We start from the raw sequence: 21,650 nt of genomic DNA on the forward strand, positions 1-21,650 counted from the left end.
GCAAGACATAGTATTTTCAATAGTCTACTATGAATGTCCACCACTCGTCTGTCTGGTTGTCATACTGTGGTGGCTACTGAGTTGCTAAAAGCTATGCCACCAGTATTTTGAATACCAGCAGGGACACCCATGGTGGACAGGTTTCAGATGAGCTTCCAGATGAAGACAGACTAGGAAGAAGGAGTGATGAACTACTTCTGAATGTTTAGTCACTGAAAAAATTATGCACTGTCAGGTATAGTGCCAGAAAATGAGCACCTCCAGTTGGAATGCACTCAATGCAACTGGGGAAAAGATGTCTCCTCAAAGTACAGTTGACTATGATGGTGTAAATGGAGTAAAGCCTGTGGGAGAAAAGCTCACGGGACCTTCATTTGCTGATGGGGCACAACTCAAAATGAAGAGAACGGTTGTAAACACATTCACTAAAAATCAGAACACAGAATGTACTAAGTATGAATCTGGGAAAATTGGAAGTTGACAAAAATTAAATGGAAAGCATAAACATCGATATCTTAGGCATTAGTGCGCTGACATGAACTGGTATTGGCCATTTTGAATATAATGGCCACATGGTTTATAGCCGGGAATGACAAATTGAAGAGGAAGGGTGTTGCATCCAATGTCAAAAAGAACATATGCAGATCAGTCATGAGGTATAACGTTGTCTGTGATAGGATAATATCCAGTAACCTACAGGGAAGCCCAGTTGATACCACTGTTATTCAAATGTATGCACCAACGACTAGTGCCAGTGAGGAAGAAATAGGAGAATTCTACCAACTTCTTAAATCTGAAATTGATCAAACATGAAATCAAGATGTATTGATAATGCACAGGTTGGAAGCTAAGAGGAAGGATCAGTAATTGGAAAATATGGCTTTGGTGATAGAAATGATGCTGGAGAACGCATGACAGAATTCTGCAAAATCAATGATTTGTTCATTTCAAATACTTTCTTTACACAGCATAAGAGATGACTATACACATAGATCTTACCAAATGGAATACGTAGAAATCAAATTGACTACATCTGCAGAAAGAGACGATGGAAAAGCTCCATATCATCAGTCAAAACAAGGTCAGGGTAAGACTGTGGAACAGATCACCAGTTACTCAAATGCAAATTCAAACTGAAACTGAAGAAAATGAAAACTAGTCCACAAATACGACCTTGAATATATCCTACCTGAAGAACAGATTTGATACATTAAACATTAAAGACCGAAGACCAGAAGAGTTGTGGGATAACATCAAAAACATCATACATGAAGAAAGCAAAAAGTCATTAAGAAGACAAGAAAGAAGGAAAAGGTCAAATGGATGTCAGAAGAGACACTGAAATTTGCTCTCAGCGTAGAGATGCTAAAGAAAATGGAAGAAATGAGGAGGTCCAAGAGCTGTACAGAAAATTTCAAAGATCAGCTCGAGAAGATAAACCCAAATATTACAACAAAATGTGCAAAGATCTGGAATCAGAAAACTAAAAAGGAAGAACACGCTCAGCATTTCTCAGGCTGGGGGAACAGAAGACAAAACTTCAAGCCTCAACTTTTGTTATTGAAAAATTCTCGGCAAATTACTGAATGATGCAGAAGGCATCAAGAGAAAATGGAAGGAATAGAGAGTCACTGTACCAAGAGGAAATGGTTAATGTTCAACCATTTCAAAACGTATCATATGATCAAGAGCCAATGATCCTGAAGGAGGAAGTCCAAGGTGCTTTGAAGGAACTGGCTAAGAACAAGACACCAGGAATTGATGGAATAAAAATTGAAATCTTTCAAGAAAGTGAGGTGGCACAGGAGGCACTCATTCATCATTGTCATGAAATTTGGAAGACGACTATCTGGCCAACTGATTGGAAGAGATCCGTATTTGTGCAAATTTCAAAGAGAGGTGACCCAATGGAATGTGGAAACCATCAGACAATCTCTTTTAATATCCCATGTGAGTCAAGTTTTACTAAAGGTAATACAGAAACTGCTGCAAGCATACATTGACAGAGAACTTCCAGAGGTTCAAGCCAGATTCAGAATAGGCCGTGAAACGAGGGATATCATTGCTGATGTTCGAAGGATCTTGGCTAGAAGCAGAGAATATCAGAAAGATGTTTACCTGTACTTTATTGACTATGTAAAGGCTTCCCATTGTGTGGATCATGAAGCTATGGACAACATTGCGACCTATGAGTATTCTGGAACACTTAATTGTGCTCATGAGGAATCTGTACCTGGACCAAGAGGCAGTTGTTCAAGCAGCACATGGAACACTGAATGTTTTAAAAAATTAAGAAAGGTGTGTGCGACAGGATTATATTCTTTCACCATAGTTATTCAACCTGTATGCTGAGCAAATAATCCGAGAAGCTGGGTTATACGAAGAAAATCATGGTATCATGATTGGAAGAAGACTCATTAACAACTTACGATATGCCACTGATACAATCTTGCTTGCTGAAAGTGAAGAGGACTTAAAACATTTACTGATGAAGATCAAAGAGCACAGCCTTCGGTATGGATTACATCTCAATGTAAAGAAAACAAAAATCCTTACCACTGGACAAATAAACAACATTCTTATCAATGGAGAAAAGACTGAAGTTGTCAAGGACTTTATTCTTCTTGGATCAACTAGCCACACTCACGAAAGCAGCAGTCAAGAAATCAAATGACATATTCCATTAGGCAAATCTGCTGCACAAGACTTTTTAAAGTGTTGAAGAGCAAAGATGTCAGCTTGAGGACTAAGGTACACCTGACCCAAACCATATTATTTTTAATAACCTCATATGCATGCAAAAGCTGGACAGTAAATAAGGAAGACCTTGTAAGAATCGCTGCTTTTGAGTTATGGTGTTGGAGGAGAATACTGAAAGTGCCATGGGCTGTCAAAAGGACCAATAGATCCATTTTGGAACAAGTGCAGAAAGAATGCTCCTTTGAGGCCAAGGTGGCCAAACTTCGCCTCTCATACTTGACATATTGTCAGGAGGGACCAGTTGCTGGGGAACGATATCATGTTTGGTAATGTGGCGGGTCAGAGAAAAAGAGAAAGACTCCTAATGAGATGGATTGGCCAAGTGGCAGCATTGATGGATTCAAGCATGGCAACAGTAGTGAGACTGGCCCAGGATTGAGCAGTGTTTCGTTCTGCTATTCCATAAGGTCAGTATGAGTAGGTACAAACTTGATGGCACCTAACAGCAACAAGAAAATATGAATGTGAACTATATATGTAAATGTTTGACAACAAACAAGGAAAACTGAAGAAGAACTGATGTATTTGAGTTATAGAATATTGAAAATACCATGGACTGCCAGAAGGAACAAATGTATATTGTAAAAAGTACAGCCAAAACACTCTTTAGAAGCTACGTAAACAAGATTTCGTCTCTGATACTTTGGGCATATTATCTAGAGAGACCAGCCCCTGGAGGACAAAATTGGAGGTTCAGTAACAAAGCAGAAGACTCCCAACAAGATGGATTTGCACAATGGCATCAGCAATGGGTTCAAAAAGGACCGGATAGAATTTTGGTCTGTTGTGTATAGGGTTGCTTTGAGTTGGACACAACTCAATGGCAACCTAACAACAACATTTACTTCTTAAAACCACTCTAACAGTTTAAATTACATTTTAATATATTACCTGTTCGTTCTGTTCCTGAAGAACTATCCTTTAAAGCTTTAATACAACCATTATGCACCAATTCTCCTAGGCGTCTGAGGTCTGTTTCTGACTTATCAACTAATTCAGCATCTCGAGCAATTGCATCTAATCTGTAATAAAATAATTCAATTTTCAGGTAAATATCAGATAAAATGTACCATTTAAGATAAACTAAGCTTCCCTCTATTACAAGTTCAAAATGTCACTGCACTATATGTCCTACAAGTTATACTTTACATAACTAACATGAAACACATAAAAACTAGAGAAACAATAAATCTATATAATCAAGGATAAAAAGTTTGTTATCACTGTCAAATAATTTGCTCCAAATTTGAATGTGATGTATCAATTCTGCAAGTTTTCATAACTGATCAATTCTTAGTATCAAAAAGTGGCTAAACTACATGATAATTAAAAAATGAAAAGGATGATTGAGATTCTTTAAGTGTTTATTATTACAATTTAGTAAAAAATGAATAAAGTTTAATATTTATATCATCTAACGCAATGTCAGCAATAAAGCAGAGACCACATAACACATTCTGTAATTCTGTGAGAATTAAGAAATGAATTTACCTTTCCAGAGGGCCACCAAATTTCTTGTAACTCTTGATAAACCTAACAGAAAACAATTGGGTGCTTTAAATGTGGGTTTCACTATCCACTAAAAACTATGCACTTTTATAATATGTAAGAAATAAAAAATATTTGTTGATAAAAATCTAATTCAAGGGATTGCTAACAAAAACCGATAAACTCTGCTAAAACAAACATGTTAAAAAAATTAAGGTATGTCAAATAATGTATGACTATTTTAACACCCAGCACATTACCATTAGAAACCAACATAAATAAAACAATAGAAGCTAAATTTATTTCAGAAATTACTTTATTATTTTCACAAGACAAAAAATAAATTAATTAAAAGTCCAAAGCTACCCACAGGAATTGTTGCCAGTATAATTACCAATCATATTATAAACCTTCTCACATTCCAAGTGTTGATCAAAGTTTACTGAATAACTTTAATTCAGATTTATGATATTATGTCAACAAGGGAAGATAAAAATGTTACTTAAGAACAAAGCTACTTAAGTGGTTGATGGATGAGGAAAAATATCCAGGAAAAGTAGAAGTTGAAATGCCTCTTCAACTAAAGACACAGTGTCCAGCAACCCAGGTGGTCATAAAGCACCCTTAACAAAAGCTAACAATGCCATTTAGTTTTCTGGTAGAAAGAATGAGGAAGAATTCTATCAGTCAAGTCTATGATTTAAAAGAAAAGAGTTACAATGGCTTCAAAGAAACATCAAACTCTTAAAACACAAAAATGGACAAGCTTTTCATAAATGCCATGTGAAATATTACATAAACAAAAGCACAGCCGGTATCCCAGTCCCCTTAAAAAATATGTATACACAAACAAATACATTTTGAAAAGATACTGTAATTTATCCTGCATGGTTGATCTTGCCCTAATTCCTACTTGGACATATCACAAACACTTTCAACATGCTTACTTTTAGTTTTAAGAACCAGGAAACTACGAAGTTAAATTATTCCCACATAAAAATATATGTGTTTGACATTCATAAAGCATGACTTTTTTTCCAGTACATGAAACCTAAAGTATCAAAATATTCCTTCATTATTCAAAAGGGCAATTTTTCTGATCCACACAATAAAAAGGGAGGAAAAAACAAACAAACCCCAACCAACCAAACAACAACAACAAAAAACAATTAGCAGTTTAAATACTGCAACAATAAAAAAAGAATATGAAAAGATCAGAAGTCAAATTTGTTTTGCTATTTTCCAGGGTTATAATACATAACCAAAAGCAGAATTTTCTAGTTTTTACTCAAATATCATACATTTGTCTTTTATAAAAACTTTACCTTGAACTTTTTATAGTGATAGGAAATATATATTTAAGTTCCACCTTGTAATAAAAGCAAGTTGAAGCACAAAATGGTCTTATGTCATCTTACCGCCTAATTTCAGCATCACTAAATCCTTTAATATTCTCTCGAGGGATAGTCCGTGGTCTTCCTCTTTTCTTCGGTCTTTTTCTTTCCGAGATTGAATCACTATCAGATCCAGAGTATCTCCTACTTCTACTGCGTCTCCCTTCACTCCCATTGAAACTAATCTGAAATTGGAAAACCAAAATTTTATCCATGGGTGAACTAATATAAGAGAAAAGGGAAATATTATGAAAACTGACAAAATAAGTATAATAAAATTATTGTCTATCAAAATAATATGGATTATCCAGTTCCTTTTTGAGAGAAATGTAAAAAAAAAAAAAGTTTTAATCGTGTAATAGACTATGATCCAAATTTTCTCACATGTCTAATTTCCTTAGGAAAAATGTTTATGTCTAAAAGTAACATTATATGTAGCAGAGTGGTCATTTTAAGGCTTTGGAGATATATTATCATATCACACTCTAAACCAGTAAACAATATATATTTTTAATCATATTATGTCAATTTGTTAAAAAGTAACTAGCAAAATTAATTTTACAATATTCGTTATGTTTAGGTCATTTGGTTAATTGCTTAGTAATATACTTTGTATTTTCATAAAGATATTGGTTATTTATTTTTCTAATATAGAGGAAGACTCAATAACAACCTGCAATATGCAGATGACACAAAAGTGAAAGTGAAGAGGACTAAAAACATTTACTGATAAAGATCGAAGAGCACAGCCAATGGTATGGATTACATCTCAGTGGCAAGAAAACAAAAATCCTCACCACTAGACCAATAAACAACGTTCTTATCAATGGAGAAAAGATTGAAGTTGTCAAGGACTTCATTCTTGCTGGATCAACTATCAACACTCAATGGAAGCAGCAGTCAAGAAATCAAACAACATATTGCATTAGGCAAATCTGCTGCACAAGATGTTTTGAAAGTGTTGAAAGGCAAAGATGTCAGCTTGAGGACTAAGGTGAACCTGACCCAAGCCATGGTATTTTCAATAACTTCATATGCATGTGAAAGCTGGACAGTAATAGGGAAGACCATAGAACAATTGATGCTTTTGAGTTATGGTGTTGGAGGAGACTATTGAAAGTGCCATGGACTGCCAAAAGAACCAATAGACCTGTTTTGGAAGAGGTGCAGCCAGGGTGCTCCTTGGAAACCAAGATGGCCAAACTTCGTACCTCATACTCGGACATATTATCAGGAGTGACCAGTCGCTGGAGGATGATATCATGTTTGGAAAGATGGATGGGGGGGCAGAGAAAGAGAGGGAGACCGGCAATGAGATGGACTGGCCAAGTGGCAGCATCGATGGTGTGGCAACAGTAGTGAGGTTGGCCCAGGACTGGGCAGTGTTTCGTTCTGCCAGTACACAAGGTGGCTATGAGTAGGTACCGACTTGATGGCACTTAACACCACCACCAACAACAAAGCAGTTTATTACATGGCATGCATAAAAAAAGATGAAAGTATCCTAGGCATTGTTGTTGTTAGGTGCCATTGAGTGGTACCAACTAATAGCTACTCTATGCATAACAGAATGAAACACTGCCCATGGCACTTTCAATATTCTCGTCCAATACAATAACTCAAAAGCATCAATTCTTCTATGGTCTTCCTTATTCTCTGTCCAGCTTTCACACATGCATATGAGGTTACTGAAAATATCATGGCTTGGGTGAGACGCACCTTAGTCCTCAAGCTGACATCTTTGCTCTTCAACACTTTCAAAAGGTCTTGTGCAGCAGATTTCCCTAATGTAATACACCATTTGATTTCTTTACTGCTACTTCCATGAGTGATCTCCAACCCCATTTCTATCATCAAGGCCGTATTTTCCAAATACTGATCTGTCCTTTTTGTTCCCAACCTTTGCATTCCAATCACCAGTAATGATCACAACATCTTGATTACATGTTTGATCAATTTCAGATTGAAGAAGTTGGTAGAATTCTTCTATTTCTAAAGCCTCACTGGCTTTAGTGGTTGGTGCATAAATTTGATTAAGAGTGGTATTAACTGGTCTTCCCTGTTGTTGTTGTTGTTAAGTGACATCGATTTTGTTCTGACCTAGCAACCCTGTATATGGTTTCCAAGGAGCAGTTAGTGAGCTTGAACCACCAACCTTGCAGTTCAAGTGGCACTGCAGTCTGGTGCTCCAACCCACAGCGCCACATTACTCTTCCCTGTAAATCGATGGATATTACCCTACCACAGACGGTGTTGTACCTTATGACAAATCTGGATATGTTCTTTTTGACAATGACTGCAACACCATTCCTCTTTGTCATTCCCGCATAGTAAACCATGTGGTTGTCACATTCAAATGGTAAATACCAGTCCATTTCATTTGTGACAATTCCAATTTTCCTAGATTTACACTTTTTACATTCCATGTTCTGATTATTAATGGATGTTTACAGCTGTTTCTCTTCATTTTGAGTTGTGCCTCATCAGCAAATGAACGACCCGCAGGCTTTCCTCCCATGGGCTTTCCTCCATTCGTGTTATCACCATCAATTCTACTTTGAGGAGACAGCTCTCCCAATCACATTTTGAGTGCCTTCCAACCTGAGGGGGCTCATTATCTGGCAGTATATCTGACAGTGTTTTTCTGCTACTCATAAGGTTTTCAGTGACTAAATATTTAGAAGTAGTTCGTCACTCCTTCTTCCTAGTCTATCTTTGTCTGGAAGCTCATCTGAAACCTGTCCACCATTGGTGTCCCTGCTGGTATTTCAAAATACCTGTGGTATAACTTTCAGAATCATAGCAACTCACAAGCCAACACAGACAAAACTGACTGACAAGTGGTGGTCCTAGGCGTTAGGATGAATGCAACAACATTCCTTTTTAATTTGTGCTTCCCAGCATAATAAACCATGCGGTTGTTAGATTTAAAATTATCATTACCAGTCTAATTCAGCTCACTAATGCCTAGGATTATAAACCATGTGGTTGTAAGATTTGAAATGACCAATACCAGTCTATTTCAGCTCACTAATCCTAGGAGTTAGGGAGCTGAAATACACTGGTATTGGTCATTTCAAATCTGATCACCACATGGTTAATTATGCTGGGAAGCACAAATTGAAACAGAATGCTGTTGCATTCATCATTAAAATAACATTTCAAGATCTACCTTGGAGTACAATGTGTCCGTGCTAAATGATATCCATACGCTTACAAGGAATATCAATACATCTATTATTCAAATGTAATGCACCAACCACTAAAGCCAGTGATAATAAAATTGATAAATTCTACCAACTTCATCCTTTTGAAATTGATAAACATGTAATCAAAATGTGCTGATAATTACTAGTGATGGGAATGCAAAGATGGGAAAAAAAGAGGAAGAATCAGTTATTGGAAAACATGGTCTTGGTGATAAAAACAATGCTGGGGATCCTATGACAAATTTGACAAGACCAATGACTTGTTCATTTTAATTATCTTTTTTCAACAACATAAATGATGGCTATAGACATGGACCTCATCAGATGGAATATACAGAAATCAAACTGACTTACATCTGTGGAAAGGCTTCATATATCATCAATCAAAACAATGCAAGGCAGACTAAAGAAAGCAGAACAATGCAGGGCAGACTATGGAATTGCTTATATGCAAGTTCAGGCTGAAGCTGAAGAAAATTAAAACAAGTCCAGAAGAATTAAAATATGACCTTCAATATATCCCACCAGAACTTAGAGGTCATCTCAATAACAGATTTGATACATTAGACACTAAGACTTAAGACCATAATTGGAAGATGACATCAAGAATATCATACAGGAAAGAAAGCAAAAGTTCATTAAGACAATAAAGAAGAAAAATATCAAAATGGATGTCAGATGAGACTCTGAAATGTGCTCTACAGTGCAGTAGTGCTAAAATAAATGGAATAAATGTGGAGGTAAAAGAGCCGAACAGAGAATTTCAAAGAGCAGTTTGAGAAGACAAAGTGAAATATTATAATGAAATATGCAAAGATCTGGAGTTAGAGAAACAAAGGGAAGAATATATTCAGCATTTCTCAAGCTAAGGGAACTGAAGAAAAAACCATGCCTCAAAACTTGCAAAACTGTGAATAATGCAGAAAACATCAAAAGAAGATGGAATGAATACAAAGATCACTGTACTAAAAAGAAATGGTTAATGTTCTACAATTTCAAGAGGTAGCAGATGATCAAGAGCCAACGGTACTACAAATTGAAATCTTTCAACAAACTGATGCAGCAGTGGAGGCACTGACTCATCTATACCAAGAAATTTGGAAGACAGCTAACTGGCAAACTGACTGGGAGAGATCTACATTTGTGCACATTACAAAGAAATATGACTCAATGGAATATGGAAATCATCGGACAGTATCATTAATCTTGCACACAAGTAAAATGTTGCTAAAAATAATTCATTAACAGCTGCAAAGGACAAAGGGAACTACCAAAGGTTCAAGCTGGAATCAAACAAATATGTGGAACAAGGTCTATCATTGTTGACGTCTGAGGGATCATGGCTGAAAGCAGAGAATACCAGAAGATGCTGACCTGTACTTTACTAAGTACTCCAAGGCTTTCAATTGTGTGGATCATGACAAGCTATGGAAAACATTGTGAAGACTGAGTATTCAGGAACACGTAATTGTGCTCATAAGGAACCTGTACATAGACCAAGAGGCAGTTGTTTGAACATTAACAAGGGAACACTGAGTGCTTAAAAATTAGGAAAGGTGTGTGCCAGGGTTGTATACATTGAGTATAGTTACTCAATGTACATGGTGAGTACATAATCAGAGAAGCTGGATTATATGAATCAGAGAAGCTGGATTAGATGGCATCATAATTGGAAGAAGACTCATTTAACATCTGCAATATTCAGATGATATCACCTTGCTTACAGAAAAGTGAAAAGGACTTAAAATACTTACTGATGAAGATTAAAGTCCACAGCATGGCTTTCATGTCAATGTAAAGAAAACAAAAATCCTTACTACTGGGCCAATAAACAGCATCCATATAAACGGAGAAAAGACTGAAGTTGTCAAAGACTTCATTTTGCTTGGATTAACCATCAACATTCATGGAAGCAGCAGTCAAGAAATTAAATGATGCCTTACATTAGGCAAATATGCTGCACAAAACCCTTTTAAAGCCTTAAAAAAATATGTCACTTTAAGGACTAAGTTGTGCCTGACTTTATGCATGGTATTTTCAATAGCCTCAAATGCATGTGAAACTTGGACAGTGAATAAGGAAAATAGTAGAAGAATTGATGCATTTGAGTTATGGTGTATGGTGTTGGACGAGAATATTAAAAGTACCATGGACCGTCAAAAGAACAGATAAATCTGTGATGAAAGAAGTACAGCTAGAATGCTCCTTAGAAGCCAGGATGGCAAGACTTTATCTCTCATACTTCAGACCAGTTCCTTCAGGATGGACAATTTCCTAGAGAAGGGCATCATGCTTGGTAAAAGCAAAATCAGCAAAAAAGTAATACCAAAAAAAAAAAAAAAACAAAAACTAATACCCTCAAATGAGATGGATTGGCACAGTGGCAACGCAGCAATGGGCTCAAATACAGCAATGACTGTGGACTCAAATACAGCAATGATTGTGAGGTTGGCACAGGACTGGATAGTGTGTCTTTTGTGTTGTACATAGGGTTACTATGAGTCAGTACTAACACAATGGCACCTAACAATTTTGGGGTAGACAGACTGTTCCAGTTAATTTTTTTCCTGTTGTCCTTCTAAATATAAACTTACTAGTATTCTAAATAAGGCTGATCAAATATTTAAAATAACTAAAATATCATTTAAAACCTACATAAAACCCTACTAGTAACGTTCATTAATTCTTTAATGGATACATCAAAAACTATTTTCTCTAAGTCTTGAGTGTTACCGAGGTTCAGTATACCCCACTTTGCAAGAAAGTAATTATCCCTATGGTATCTAGTTCTTGCTGTTTCTAATCTTTTTCCATGGTTTCTCAAGGTCTAAATACCGCTTTGCTTCCCATATACAGTAAAAGGAAACCATTTTGTGAATTATAGAAATAAATACCAAAAGAACAGCATATAGTCACTGTTACGCCAATACCATACACTTTGGTCTGGGATGTGAAAGGCAATTGGTAGTAGACCAAACTCACCTTAACCGTAAGAAAAAGCTTTAAAACTTTGCTAAGTCATAACTTTTCTGAAATGCCTGAGCATTGTGAACATAAGGCAACCAAATAGTTTAAAATACAGCCTGCATTAAAAGATGGGACTTCAACAATGGCTAACTTGTGAAGAGCACAAGTGGTCGCTCGCTAAGTGACACACAGCAAGAATTCAGCTAAAATGTACTAAAGGCTAAGTGCGACTAATAGGAGTATGGTGGTGGTGGTGGTGATGTGCTGTGGAGTCGGTTTCGACTCACAGCGACCCTGTGCAGGGTTTCCGAGGCTGTACATCTTTACGGGAGCAGAACGCCTCATCTTTCTCCCGTGAACAGCTGGTAGTTTCGAACTGCTGACCCTGAAGGTTCACAGCCCAATTCGTAACCACTAAGCTACCAGAGCTCAGAAACAGGGGGATCTGTGACCCAGAAACTATGGCATTGAAATAAGAAGCCTACTGCACTGATGATACATGTTAAAAACAAGGCTCTAGGAACTGATGGAATTTTAATTGATTTGTTTCAATTTCCATATGTAAAACTGGAAATGCATATGTGATTATGAAAAGAAATTTGTTGCTTGGGCAAAGAACTGGAAGAGATCCATATTTGTGCCAATTCTAAACAAAGATGATACAACATAACACAGAAATTATTCAACAATACCATTAATATTATACACAAGTAAAATTCTGCTGAAGGTAATTTGAGGAAGGTTGCAGCAGTACATTGATTGTACTGCCATAAATTCTAATCAGTTTCAGAAAGGATATGAAAAAAAAAAAAATCAAGACTCCTGCCAAATGGATATTTACCTAAAATCTGAAAGTACCAGCAAGATGTTTACTGTATTTCGCAAAACCATTCAACTATGTGGATCTTAACAAATTATAGATAACAATGCAGAGAATCAGAACTGCAGAATACTTAATTGTGCCCACATAAAACTTGTAACCCAAACGTAGTTATTTAAAAAGAACAAGTGGATACTGCAATGGAAAGGTGTTCATCAAAGGTTACATACTTTTACCACACTTACCCAATCTTTATGCTGAGCAAACAATTTAAGAAGCTCGAGTATATGAAAAAGAACATGCATAAGAATCGGAAGAAAGTTCATTAACAATCTGGTATATGCAGATGACACAACTGTGCTTGCTGAATGCAAAGAGGACTTAAACCAATAGCACTGTAAAGACTACATATGTTTGCCCCAAGTCATGGTACAGTCAATCACCTTATATGTATGTGAAAGAGAGACAATGAATAAGAAAATCTGATGAAGGATGCCTTTGAATTATGGTATTGGTGAATAATACCGAATATACCACGGACTACAAGAATGAACACATCAATCTTGGAAGAAAGAAGTACAGCTAGAATGCTTCTTAGAGTTGCGGATGGTGAGACTACTTTATCATAGGGAACAGTCGTTATCATGCTTGGTAATGCAGAGGGTCAGTGAAAGAGGAAGACTTCTCAGTAAAATGGAATGACACAGTAGTTGTAACAATGAGCTCAAACATGGCAATGACTGAACATGGTACAGGACCAAGCATTGTTTTCTTCTCTTGTACAGAGGGTAACTATGAGTCAAAACCAACCTGGCAACATTTAACAATAATAACAAACTATTTCCTAAGACAGAAGAGGAAAAATTTCCCAAGTGACTTTGAAATCTAACAAAAACACTGGAAAAAAATTATAGACACATATTTCTAAGGAACCAAAAAAATCATTCTAGAGGTAAATACACTACAGAACATATTTTTAGTTTATAAAGTTACCTGCTTTGCACAATTTCTCATTCTTGGGAGCATATAAATTTCCTCAAGTTCTTTTTGCCTTTCTTCCTCTTCTAATCTTCTTCTCTGATCTTCAGGGATGATTTCCTCCCAATTCTTTGAATTTCTTTCAGGTTCCAACTCGATATCATCCTCATCCATATTTGAAAAGTTGGCAACCTGATGAATTCGAGAAATTTTAACACAAGTATTAAAATTATAATTAAATTATATATTTGGGAAAAAAATTAAAATATCCTGAGGATAGTGAACATACTAAAGTATCTAGGTCCATTTCTACAGCAAACTAAAGTAGATGAAATTAAATAGTTTTAGAATCCTTTGTCAGAATGATTATTCTTTATTGCTCATCAAAATTATTACTAAAACGAACCAGAAGAAGTTACCACAACAAGAATAGCAAAAGAAGCAAAACAATGAGGGTACATCAAAAACTTTGTGGAAAACTTCCATTATCTTTTAATTTTATTTTCCCATGAACTTCTGGATTCTTATTTTATATACACAATTGTTAAGTGCTGTCTAGTCAGTTCCAACTCATAGCAAGCAATACTGTATAGGATTTCCAAGGCTGTAAAGCAGAATGTCTCATCTTTTCCCCTCAGAGTGGCTGGTGGGCTCCAAATTCCAACTTTTGGTCCACAGTCCAGTTCTTAACCTACAAGTCACCATGCTCCTATAAAGACTATTAACAAGTATGTACATCTCTGCAAGAATTAAAAATCCAACAACTACTAAGCATTTTATGGCAATCCAGATTCCTACACTAATAATCATAAAATCAGAACCAAAGAAGCTACTGACAAAGCTGTTTTACATTATGACTTAGGTTCTCTATATTGTAGATTCCTATTCTTCTAAAAAAAGAAAAATTAACAGTACAAGACTGGGCAGCACAAATGATTTGAGCTCTACTGCTAACCTAAAGATTAGTGGTTTGAACCTAACCAGTGGAAGCATTCCATTGGGTCCCACCTCTTTGGAAGGGGCACAAATATGGATCTCTTTCAATCAGTTGGCCAGGTAGCAATTTTCAAAATATCTTCTTGGTGAGCTCCTCCAATGCTGTACCAGCTTGTTGGAAGATTTCAATTTGTATTCCATCAATTCCCGGAGGCTTGGGATTTCTTCCTTCAGTACCACTGGTTACTATTATATGCTACCTCTTGAAATGACTGAACATCAATCATTTCTTTTTGGTGAGTAACTGTTTTTTTTTTTTTTCTTTCATCTTCTTTTGATACTTCTGCATCATTCAGTATTTTGTCCACAGAATCCTTCAATATTGCATGTTGAGGCTTGAATTTGTTCTTCAGTTCTTTAGGCTTAAGAAATGCTAAGTGTGTTTTTCCCTGTTGGTATTCTAATTTCAGGTCTTTTCACATTTCCTTAGAATCCTTGACTTTGCCTTTTCAAGATGGCCTTTGAAATTTTTGCTCATCTCTTTTACGTTCTCATTTCTTCCATTAGCTTTAGCTTCTCTATGCTCAAGAGTAAGTTTCAGTGTCTCTTCTGACATTCATTTAAGACTTCTTTCTTTCCTGTCTTTTTAATGACTTTCTCTTTTCCTGTATGATGTTCTTGATGTCATTCTACAAATCTTCTAGTCTTCAGTCATTAATGTTTAATGCATTAAATCTGTTCTTGAAATGATCTCTAAATTCAGGTGTGATATATTCAAGGTAATATTTTAGCTCTCATGGACTTGTTTTCAGTTTCTTCATCTTCAGCCTGCTATTGTTGTTAAGTGCCATTGAGTCAGTTCTGATTCACTCTGAACTTACGTATGAGTTATTGATGGTCTGGTTCCACAGTCTGCCCCTGGTTTTATTTTGACTGATGATATGGAGCTTTTCTATAGTCTCTTTCCACAGATGTAATCACTTTGATTCCTGTGTATCCCATCTGGTGAGGTTCATGTGTGTAAGTTGCCTTTTATATTGTAGAAAACAGGTATTTGCAATGAATTAAGTCACTGGTTGTGCAAAATTCTATCATGTGATCATCATCATTTCTGTCACTAAAATAATATTTTCCAACTATTGATTCTTCTTCCTTGCTTCCAACCTTTGCATTCCAGTTACTAGTATTCATGCATCTTGATTGCATTTTGATCAATTTCAGACTGAAGAAATCAGTAGAATTCTTTAATTTCATCATCACTGGTTTTAGTGGTTTGAGCTTAAATTTGAATAACAATAGTATTAACTAGTCTTCCTTGTAGGCATACAGATATTATCCTATCAGAGTCAGCATTGTTCTTTTTGACTATGAATATAATACCATTCAATTTGTTGTTCCCAGCATAGTAAACCATATGATTGTCAGATTCAAAAGGACCAATACCAGTCCTCTACAGTTCACTAATGTCTAGGATATCGATCTTTTTATGCTCCATTTCATTTTTAACAACTTCCAATTTTCATAGATTCATATGTCATATATTCCATGCTCCAATTATTAATGGATGTTTGCAGCTATTTCTCCTAATTTTGAGTTGTGTCCCCCATCAGCAAATGAAAGTCCCGAAAGCTTTACTCCATCCACATCATTACAGTCAACTCTTACTTTGAGAAGGCACTTTTCCCTACTCTTTCAACATAAGGCACTCATATTCTACCACTGTGTCTGAGAATGTTCTGCTGCTACTTATAAAATTTTCAGTGACTGACCATTCATTCAGAAGTAGTCTGCCTCTCCTTATTCCTAGTCTGTCTTAGTCTGAAAGCTGCTCTGAATCTTATCCACCATGGGTGACCCTGCTGGTATTTCAAATACCAGTGACATCCCTTCTAACATCACAGCAACATGCTAAGTCGTCACAGTACAACAAACTGGCAAATGATTCCTAAAAGCAAATCCGAGATATCACATAATTACATCCATAAATACTTAAGTATATATCTCTAATACGTTGTTGTTGTTGTTATATGCCGTGGCGTCGGTTCCAACTCATAGCGACCCTGTACAGGGTTTCCGAGGCTGTAAATCTTTACAGGAGCAGAAAGCCTCATCTTTCCCCCGCGGAACAGCTGGTAGTTTCGAACTGCTGACCTTGCGGTTCACAGCCGATTCGTAACCACTATGCTACCAGAGCTCCTTAAGTCCTTTGACATTAAACGTATTTTCAGTTGATCAGTGATCTCTGAACTGTGGCCAGCGAACCTTAGAATTCCAGCAAAAATTTCTAGTATACTTGTTTCACTCTTTCCCTGACTATGCATTGAAGGGCCTTCAAAAAGTTCATGACAAAAAAATAAAATTAAAAGATAATGAAAGTTTTCCACCAACTTTTTGAAACACCCTGCTATTTCTCTCCTATGGATACCCTTTCCCCAAAAGAAGCCCAAATCAATTTTAATTAAGTTTGTAAGTGGTGGTGATGGTGTGCCACCTAGTCAGTTCCGACTCACAGCAACCCTATGCAGCATTTCCGAGACTGTAAATCTGTACGGGAGCAGAACGCCTAATCTTTCTCCCATGGAACTGCTGGTAGTTTCAAACTGCTGACCTTGCGGTTCGCAACCTGACTGTAACCACTACGCTGCCAGAGCGCCTTAAGTTTGTAAGTAGGAAAGTTAAACCAAATCCCTGGAAAAAAAGTTAATATTTTCTAGTTAATTGCAAAATTCTGAAGGCTATGTATAACCATCATTTATGATGGAAACTGTGGTATCTAATAAAATTCTTTTGGGGTAGAGGAGGAAAAAAAGAAAAGGCCTGGTGATTTGGTTTAGTTAAGATTACTGTCAAGAAATGCTGGGGATGGGGAGCACAGTTCTACTGTTTAATTTACGGGAATGGTATGAGTCACAATCAACTCCATGGCAATTTCATGATATTAACTTATAATACAGGGAAAGAGTTATTTTGGTGAAATCCAGAGTCAGTGACAGTTCCAGAAAATAAAATCTGTAATGGTCTTCTAATCTACCTCCCTGTTTCAATTCTTGCCCTTCTTGTGACTCTACACAGTAGCCACAGTGATCTAATAAAATAAGAAAAGTTTTTATTCATTGTTGTATCTCTGTGTGAGGTGCATTGTTAGGGTTCCATAAATATCTGTTCAATAAACAAATGGCATGAATTGTTCTTAAATTTTTCAATTTATTGGAAATGACTAGGATATAGAAGAACTGGCTTCTTTAAACTAAATAAATGACATTTAACTTGAACTACTGCTTCAGTACTCCTAGCAACAACCCTTTAGCAATTACAATACCAGGGACATTTACAACTAGGGGTAATGTAGTGGTTACGAATTGGGCTGCTAACCTCAAGGTCAGCAGTTCAAAACTACCAGCTTTTCTGTAGAAGAAAAGAGGAGGTTTTCTGCTCCTGTAAAGATTTGCAGCCTGAGAAACCCTGTGCAGGGTCACTTTGAGTCGGAACCGACTCCATGGTACTTAACAACAACAACATCTAGGATTTAATTGTGCTTGATTTGACTGATGTATTTAAATTGTATTAGCTGTGACACTGCTTAATGTAAAATCTACTTCAATAAATATATGTAGCCTTTAATAAATGAAAATCTAAATCTGAGATCACATGCATTTATTTTTTTACCTAAGATATTTAAGGACATGCCACTGGTCAAATACTGTACTCGATGCTAATTAGGAAAAAACAGGCCCCAACTCCTCACAAAATGTAACTGCTCTTAAGTAATTTTGTTCCTTCCAAATCAGGATTTGTCAGAGTAAGGAAAAGATTTTTGTACACAATAGCAAAATTTATGACAAAAATGTTTTAAGAAGCACATTTTGTTTAAAAATTATCCTGCTAAGTATGCTTTAAAAGGGAAAGACTGATTAAACTATTTTTGAAATCCACAGATTTGTTTTGTTTTTTTAATTACCTTGAATTGGGAAAGTAATTCATCTCCTACGGTTAAGGGGCCTGGTTCATTTTCATGAGTTTCAGCTCTCTTCAATATTTCATCTATATCCATTTCCTGAAATCAGAAAGAAATCTCACTTTCAATACAGACTCTTTTGTTCCTACCAAACAGATGGCACACATTCCTAGACAATTTTTTCTTACCTGAGGCTCTTGTTCTTCTCCTTCAGGTTCTTTAAAAAGTTCTTCAGCACCAAACTTCAAAATGGCTGATAACTCTTCTTTATTAAAAGGAGTAGAACTAAAAATAGGGAAAAAAAGATAACTTAGCATTAAGTTAAAATATAAAACTTACATAGAACTTTTGTCAATTACTGATATACTTCTCCTTTATAACTGTTAACCGAGAGAGGTATTATACTACTTATTTTAAAACTAAGGAACTTGAAACCTAAAATTTAAAGGGATTTTTGCCCAGGTACTGACTATACATGCTTTTTTATTAGAAATCAGTCCATGCACTAGAAAAGTTTTTTAAATTACAATGAATACGCACTTTAATAATGTGTGTACAGCTGTATTTCATAAAAATGAGATAGTATTAACTCTAATATGACACTTGTAAAGAAAATTAGCTACCTTGAAGGGGCAGCACCTGTGTGTAGTACTGTCTTCCCAGTTGTGTCCATTCTTTGTATCACAAGGTGATCTAAAACCATCTTCTTTTTTGCTCTCTCAAGAATATCCTCTTCAACTGATCCTTTTGTAACTAGACGATATATATTCACCTGTGAAAGAATGTAAGCATGATGAAATACAAATAGTTAAAAAACGACTTTTTTCCTTGAACCTGAATATCTTTAATTTTCAAACACTGATAAATAAACTAATGTGTGCTCTTTTAATATTTTACTAGTCCAAAGCAAAATTAGAACTGAAAAAGTATAGTAGTAATATTTAAAGCTAGGATTGCAGTGATTCCATAAGTATTATACTACAAACCACAAAGTTAGTGGTTCGATCCCACCAGGCACTCCATGGGGCAAAGATTAGGCTATTTGCTCTCAAAAAGATTTTAAAAGCCTTTGAAATCCTATATATGGCTGTTATGAGTTGGAATCAACTCGATGACACTTATTTAAAAACAATATTTTTTAAATTTAAGACTTACTTAAAACACCCCCCCCCCCAACCAAAAGAGCTGCTTCTGTACAATCAAAACATTTCATGGAATTTGGCTTCTTGGTTAACAGTAGCGGTATCACGGGATATTCCAGTTAGTTGGCAAAAGTGATTGAAAGCGTCTTCAATTTTCATCACTCTTCATTCCGCCACACATGGAGAGACCAACAGTTGCACTTTAGAAAACTGCTTATAAGCTTTTTGGGATTAATCATCAAAGTAGGAAGCAGAACATAGCCTTTGTGGACTATGTTATGCCAATTGACCATGAAGTCTCTTGACACTATGATCCTGATCCTGAACCCCCAGGCCTGGAAGTGTAGTAGTTACAAGTCAGGATGCTAACCTCAAGGTCAGCAGTTCAAAACTACCAGCCAGCCGTTCCACAGGAGAAAGATGAGGCTTTCTGTTCCCATAAAGATTTGCAGCCTCGGAAACTCTATGCAGGGTCGTTATGAATAGGAACCGACTCCATGGTATACCACCAGCACCACCATCACTTTACCAAGGATAATGCCTTCCCCTCTAAGATCTGTTCCCTCCTGATAATATAGTACGATATAAAATTTGATGCCAACCTTGCTTTTAAAGAGCATTCTGGCTGTACTTTTTCCAATACAGATTAACTGTTCTTCTGGCAGTTCATGGCACTTGCTTTCTTGACTGTTGCTTCAATTAGTATTGATTGTGGATCCAAGCAAGAAATAGTCTTTGACAACTTCACTCATTTCTCCATTGACGATGATGTTTATTTACTGGTCCAACTCTGAGAATTTTTCTTTTCTCTACATTCAGGTGCAATCCAAACCGAAGGCTGTGGTCTTTGATCTTAGTAAATATTTTAAGTTCTCTTCGCTTTTAAGTTGTATCATCTCCACAGGGTGTTAATGACGCTTCTTCCAATCCTGATACCATACTCTTCTTCATATAATCCAACTTCTTGGATTACTTTTTCAGCATATAGAATGAATAAGTATGGTGAATGAGCAAAACTCTGGCACACACCTTTCCTAAATTTTAAAACAATTCAGAATCCCCTTCTTTTCAAACAACTGCCTCTTGGTCTATGCCCATTCTTCACATTGTTATCCATAGTTTGTTATGATCCACACAGTTATGTCTTTATAGTTGATAAAGCAAAGGTAATCAATCATCTTTCTGTGGCAGCATCAATGGGCTCATGCGTGGCAATGATAGTGAGGTTGGCCCAGGATCGGGCAGTGTTTTGTTGTACTGTGCATAAGGTTGCTATGGGTCGGTAAAACTCGATGGCACCTAACAACAGCAGCATCCATGAGTATTGTCTGATGATTTCCACATTCCGTGGGGTCACCAACCTCTCTTTGGAAAGGGCACAAATATGGTTATTTCATTAATTGGCCAGATAGTAGCCTTCCAAATTTCTTGACACAGATGAGTGAGTGCCTCCTGTGCCACCTCACTTTCTTGAAAGATTTCAATTTTTATTCCATCAATTCCTGGTGCCTTGTTCTTTGCCAATTCCGTCAATGCATCTTGGACTTCTTCCTTATCATTGGCTCTTGATCATATTTTACCTCTTCGAACATTAACCATTTCCTTTTGGTACAGTGACTCTGTGTATTCCTTCCACCTTCTCTTTTTTTTTTTAATGTTAAAAGAAAATTTCATTTATTCATAAAGATTTCCTCTGTCTTAAATGAAACCTCGTAAATACAAACCATAGGGGAAATTTTCTTCACTGAGGGCATCAAACACAGAAGCATTCAGAGTAAATGTACTCCAAAAAGTGGGTACATCCAGAGATTACTGAATAATCCCTCACACCTGTGCAAGATGGGCAGGCTAAGGCAGTGGGGAGTAGAGTGCTTAGTAGATGATGTAGAAAACACTAGCTCACTTTGATTCCATCCCCTCTATTACTTTTTTTTTTAATTAAATGTTTTTATTTTGCATTGAGTGAAAGTTTACAGGGCACATCATCAGCTTCACATTCAA

At 36.3% G+C, this 21,650-nt stretch overlaps 1 protein-coding gene across 1 annotated transcript in view; it reads right to left on the reverse strand.

Annotated features, from left to right (window-relative positions):
• The window catches only part of CHD1 (chromodomain helicase DNA binding protein 1), a 132,478-nt gene that overhangs the window by 31,617 nt on the left and 79,211 nt on the right, over nucleotides 1-21,650 (reverse strand). The window contains exons 19-25 of the mRNA XM_006875694.1: nucleotides 19,131-19,279; nucleotides 18,696-18,792; nucleotides 18,511-18,606; nucleotides 13,632-13,808; nucleotides 5,667-5,827; nucleotides 4,252-4,293; nucleotides 3,652-3,782 (exon numbers count right to left, since the gene is read on the reverse strand). Of these exons, the coding sequence (XP_006875756.1) occupies nucleotides 3,652-3,782; nucleotides 4,252-4,293; nucleotides 5,667-5,827; nucleotides 13,632-13,808; nucleotides 18,511-18,606; nucleotides 18,696-18,792; nucleotides 19,131-19,279 (853 nt within the window). The remainder of the gene's footprint in view (nucleotides 1-3,651; nucleotides 3,783-4,251; nucleotides 4,294-5,666; nucleotides 5,828-13,631; nucleotides 13,809-18,510; nucleotides 18,607-18,695; nucleotides 18,793-19,130; nucleotides 19,280-21,650) is intronic.

Source organism: Chrysochloris asiatica, unplaced genomic scaffold (genome assembly GCF_000296735.1).
Source record: "Chrysochloris asiatica unplaced genomic scaffold, ChrAsi1.0 scaffold00335, whole genome shotgun sequence".
Classification (NCBI taxonomy): Eukaryota; Metazoa; Chordata; class Mammalia; order Afrosoricida; family Chrysochloridae; genus Chrysochloris; species Chrysochloris asiatica.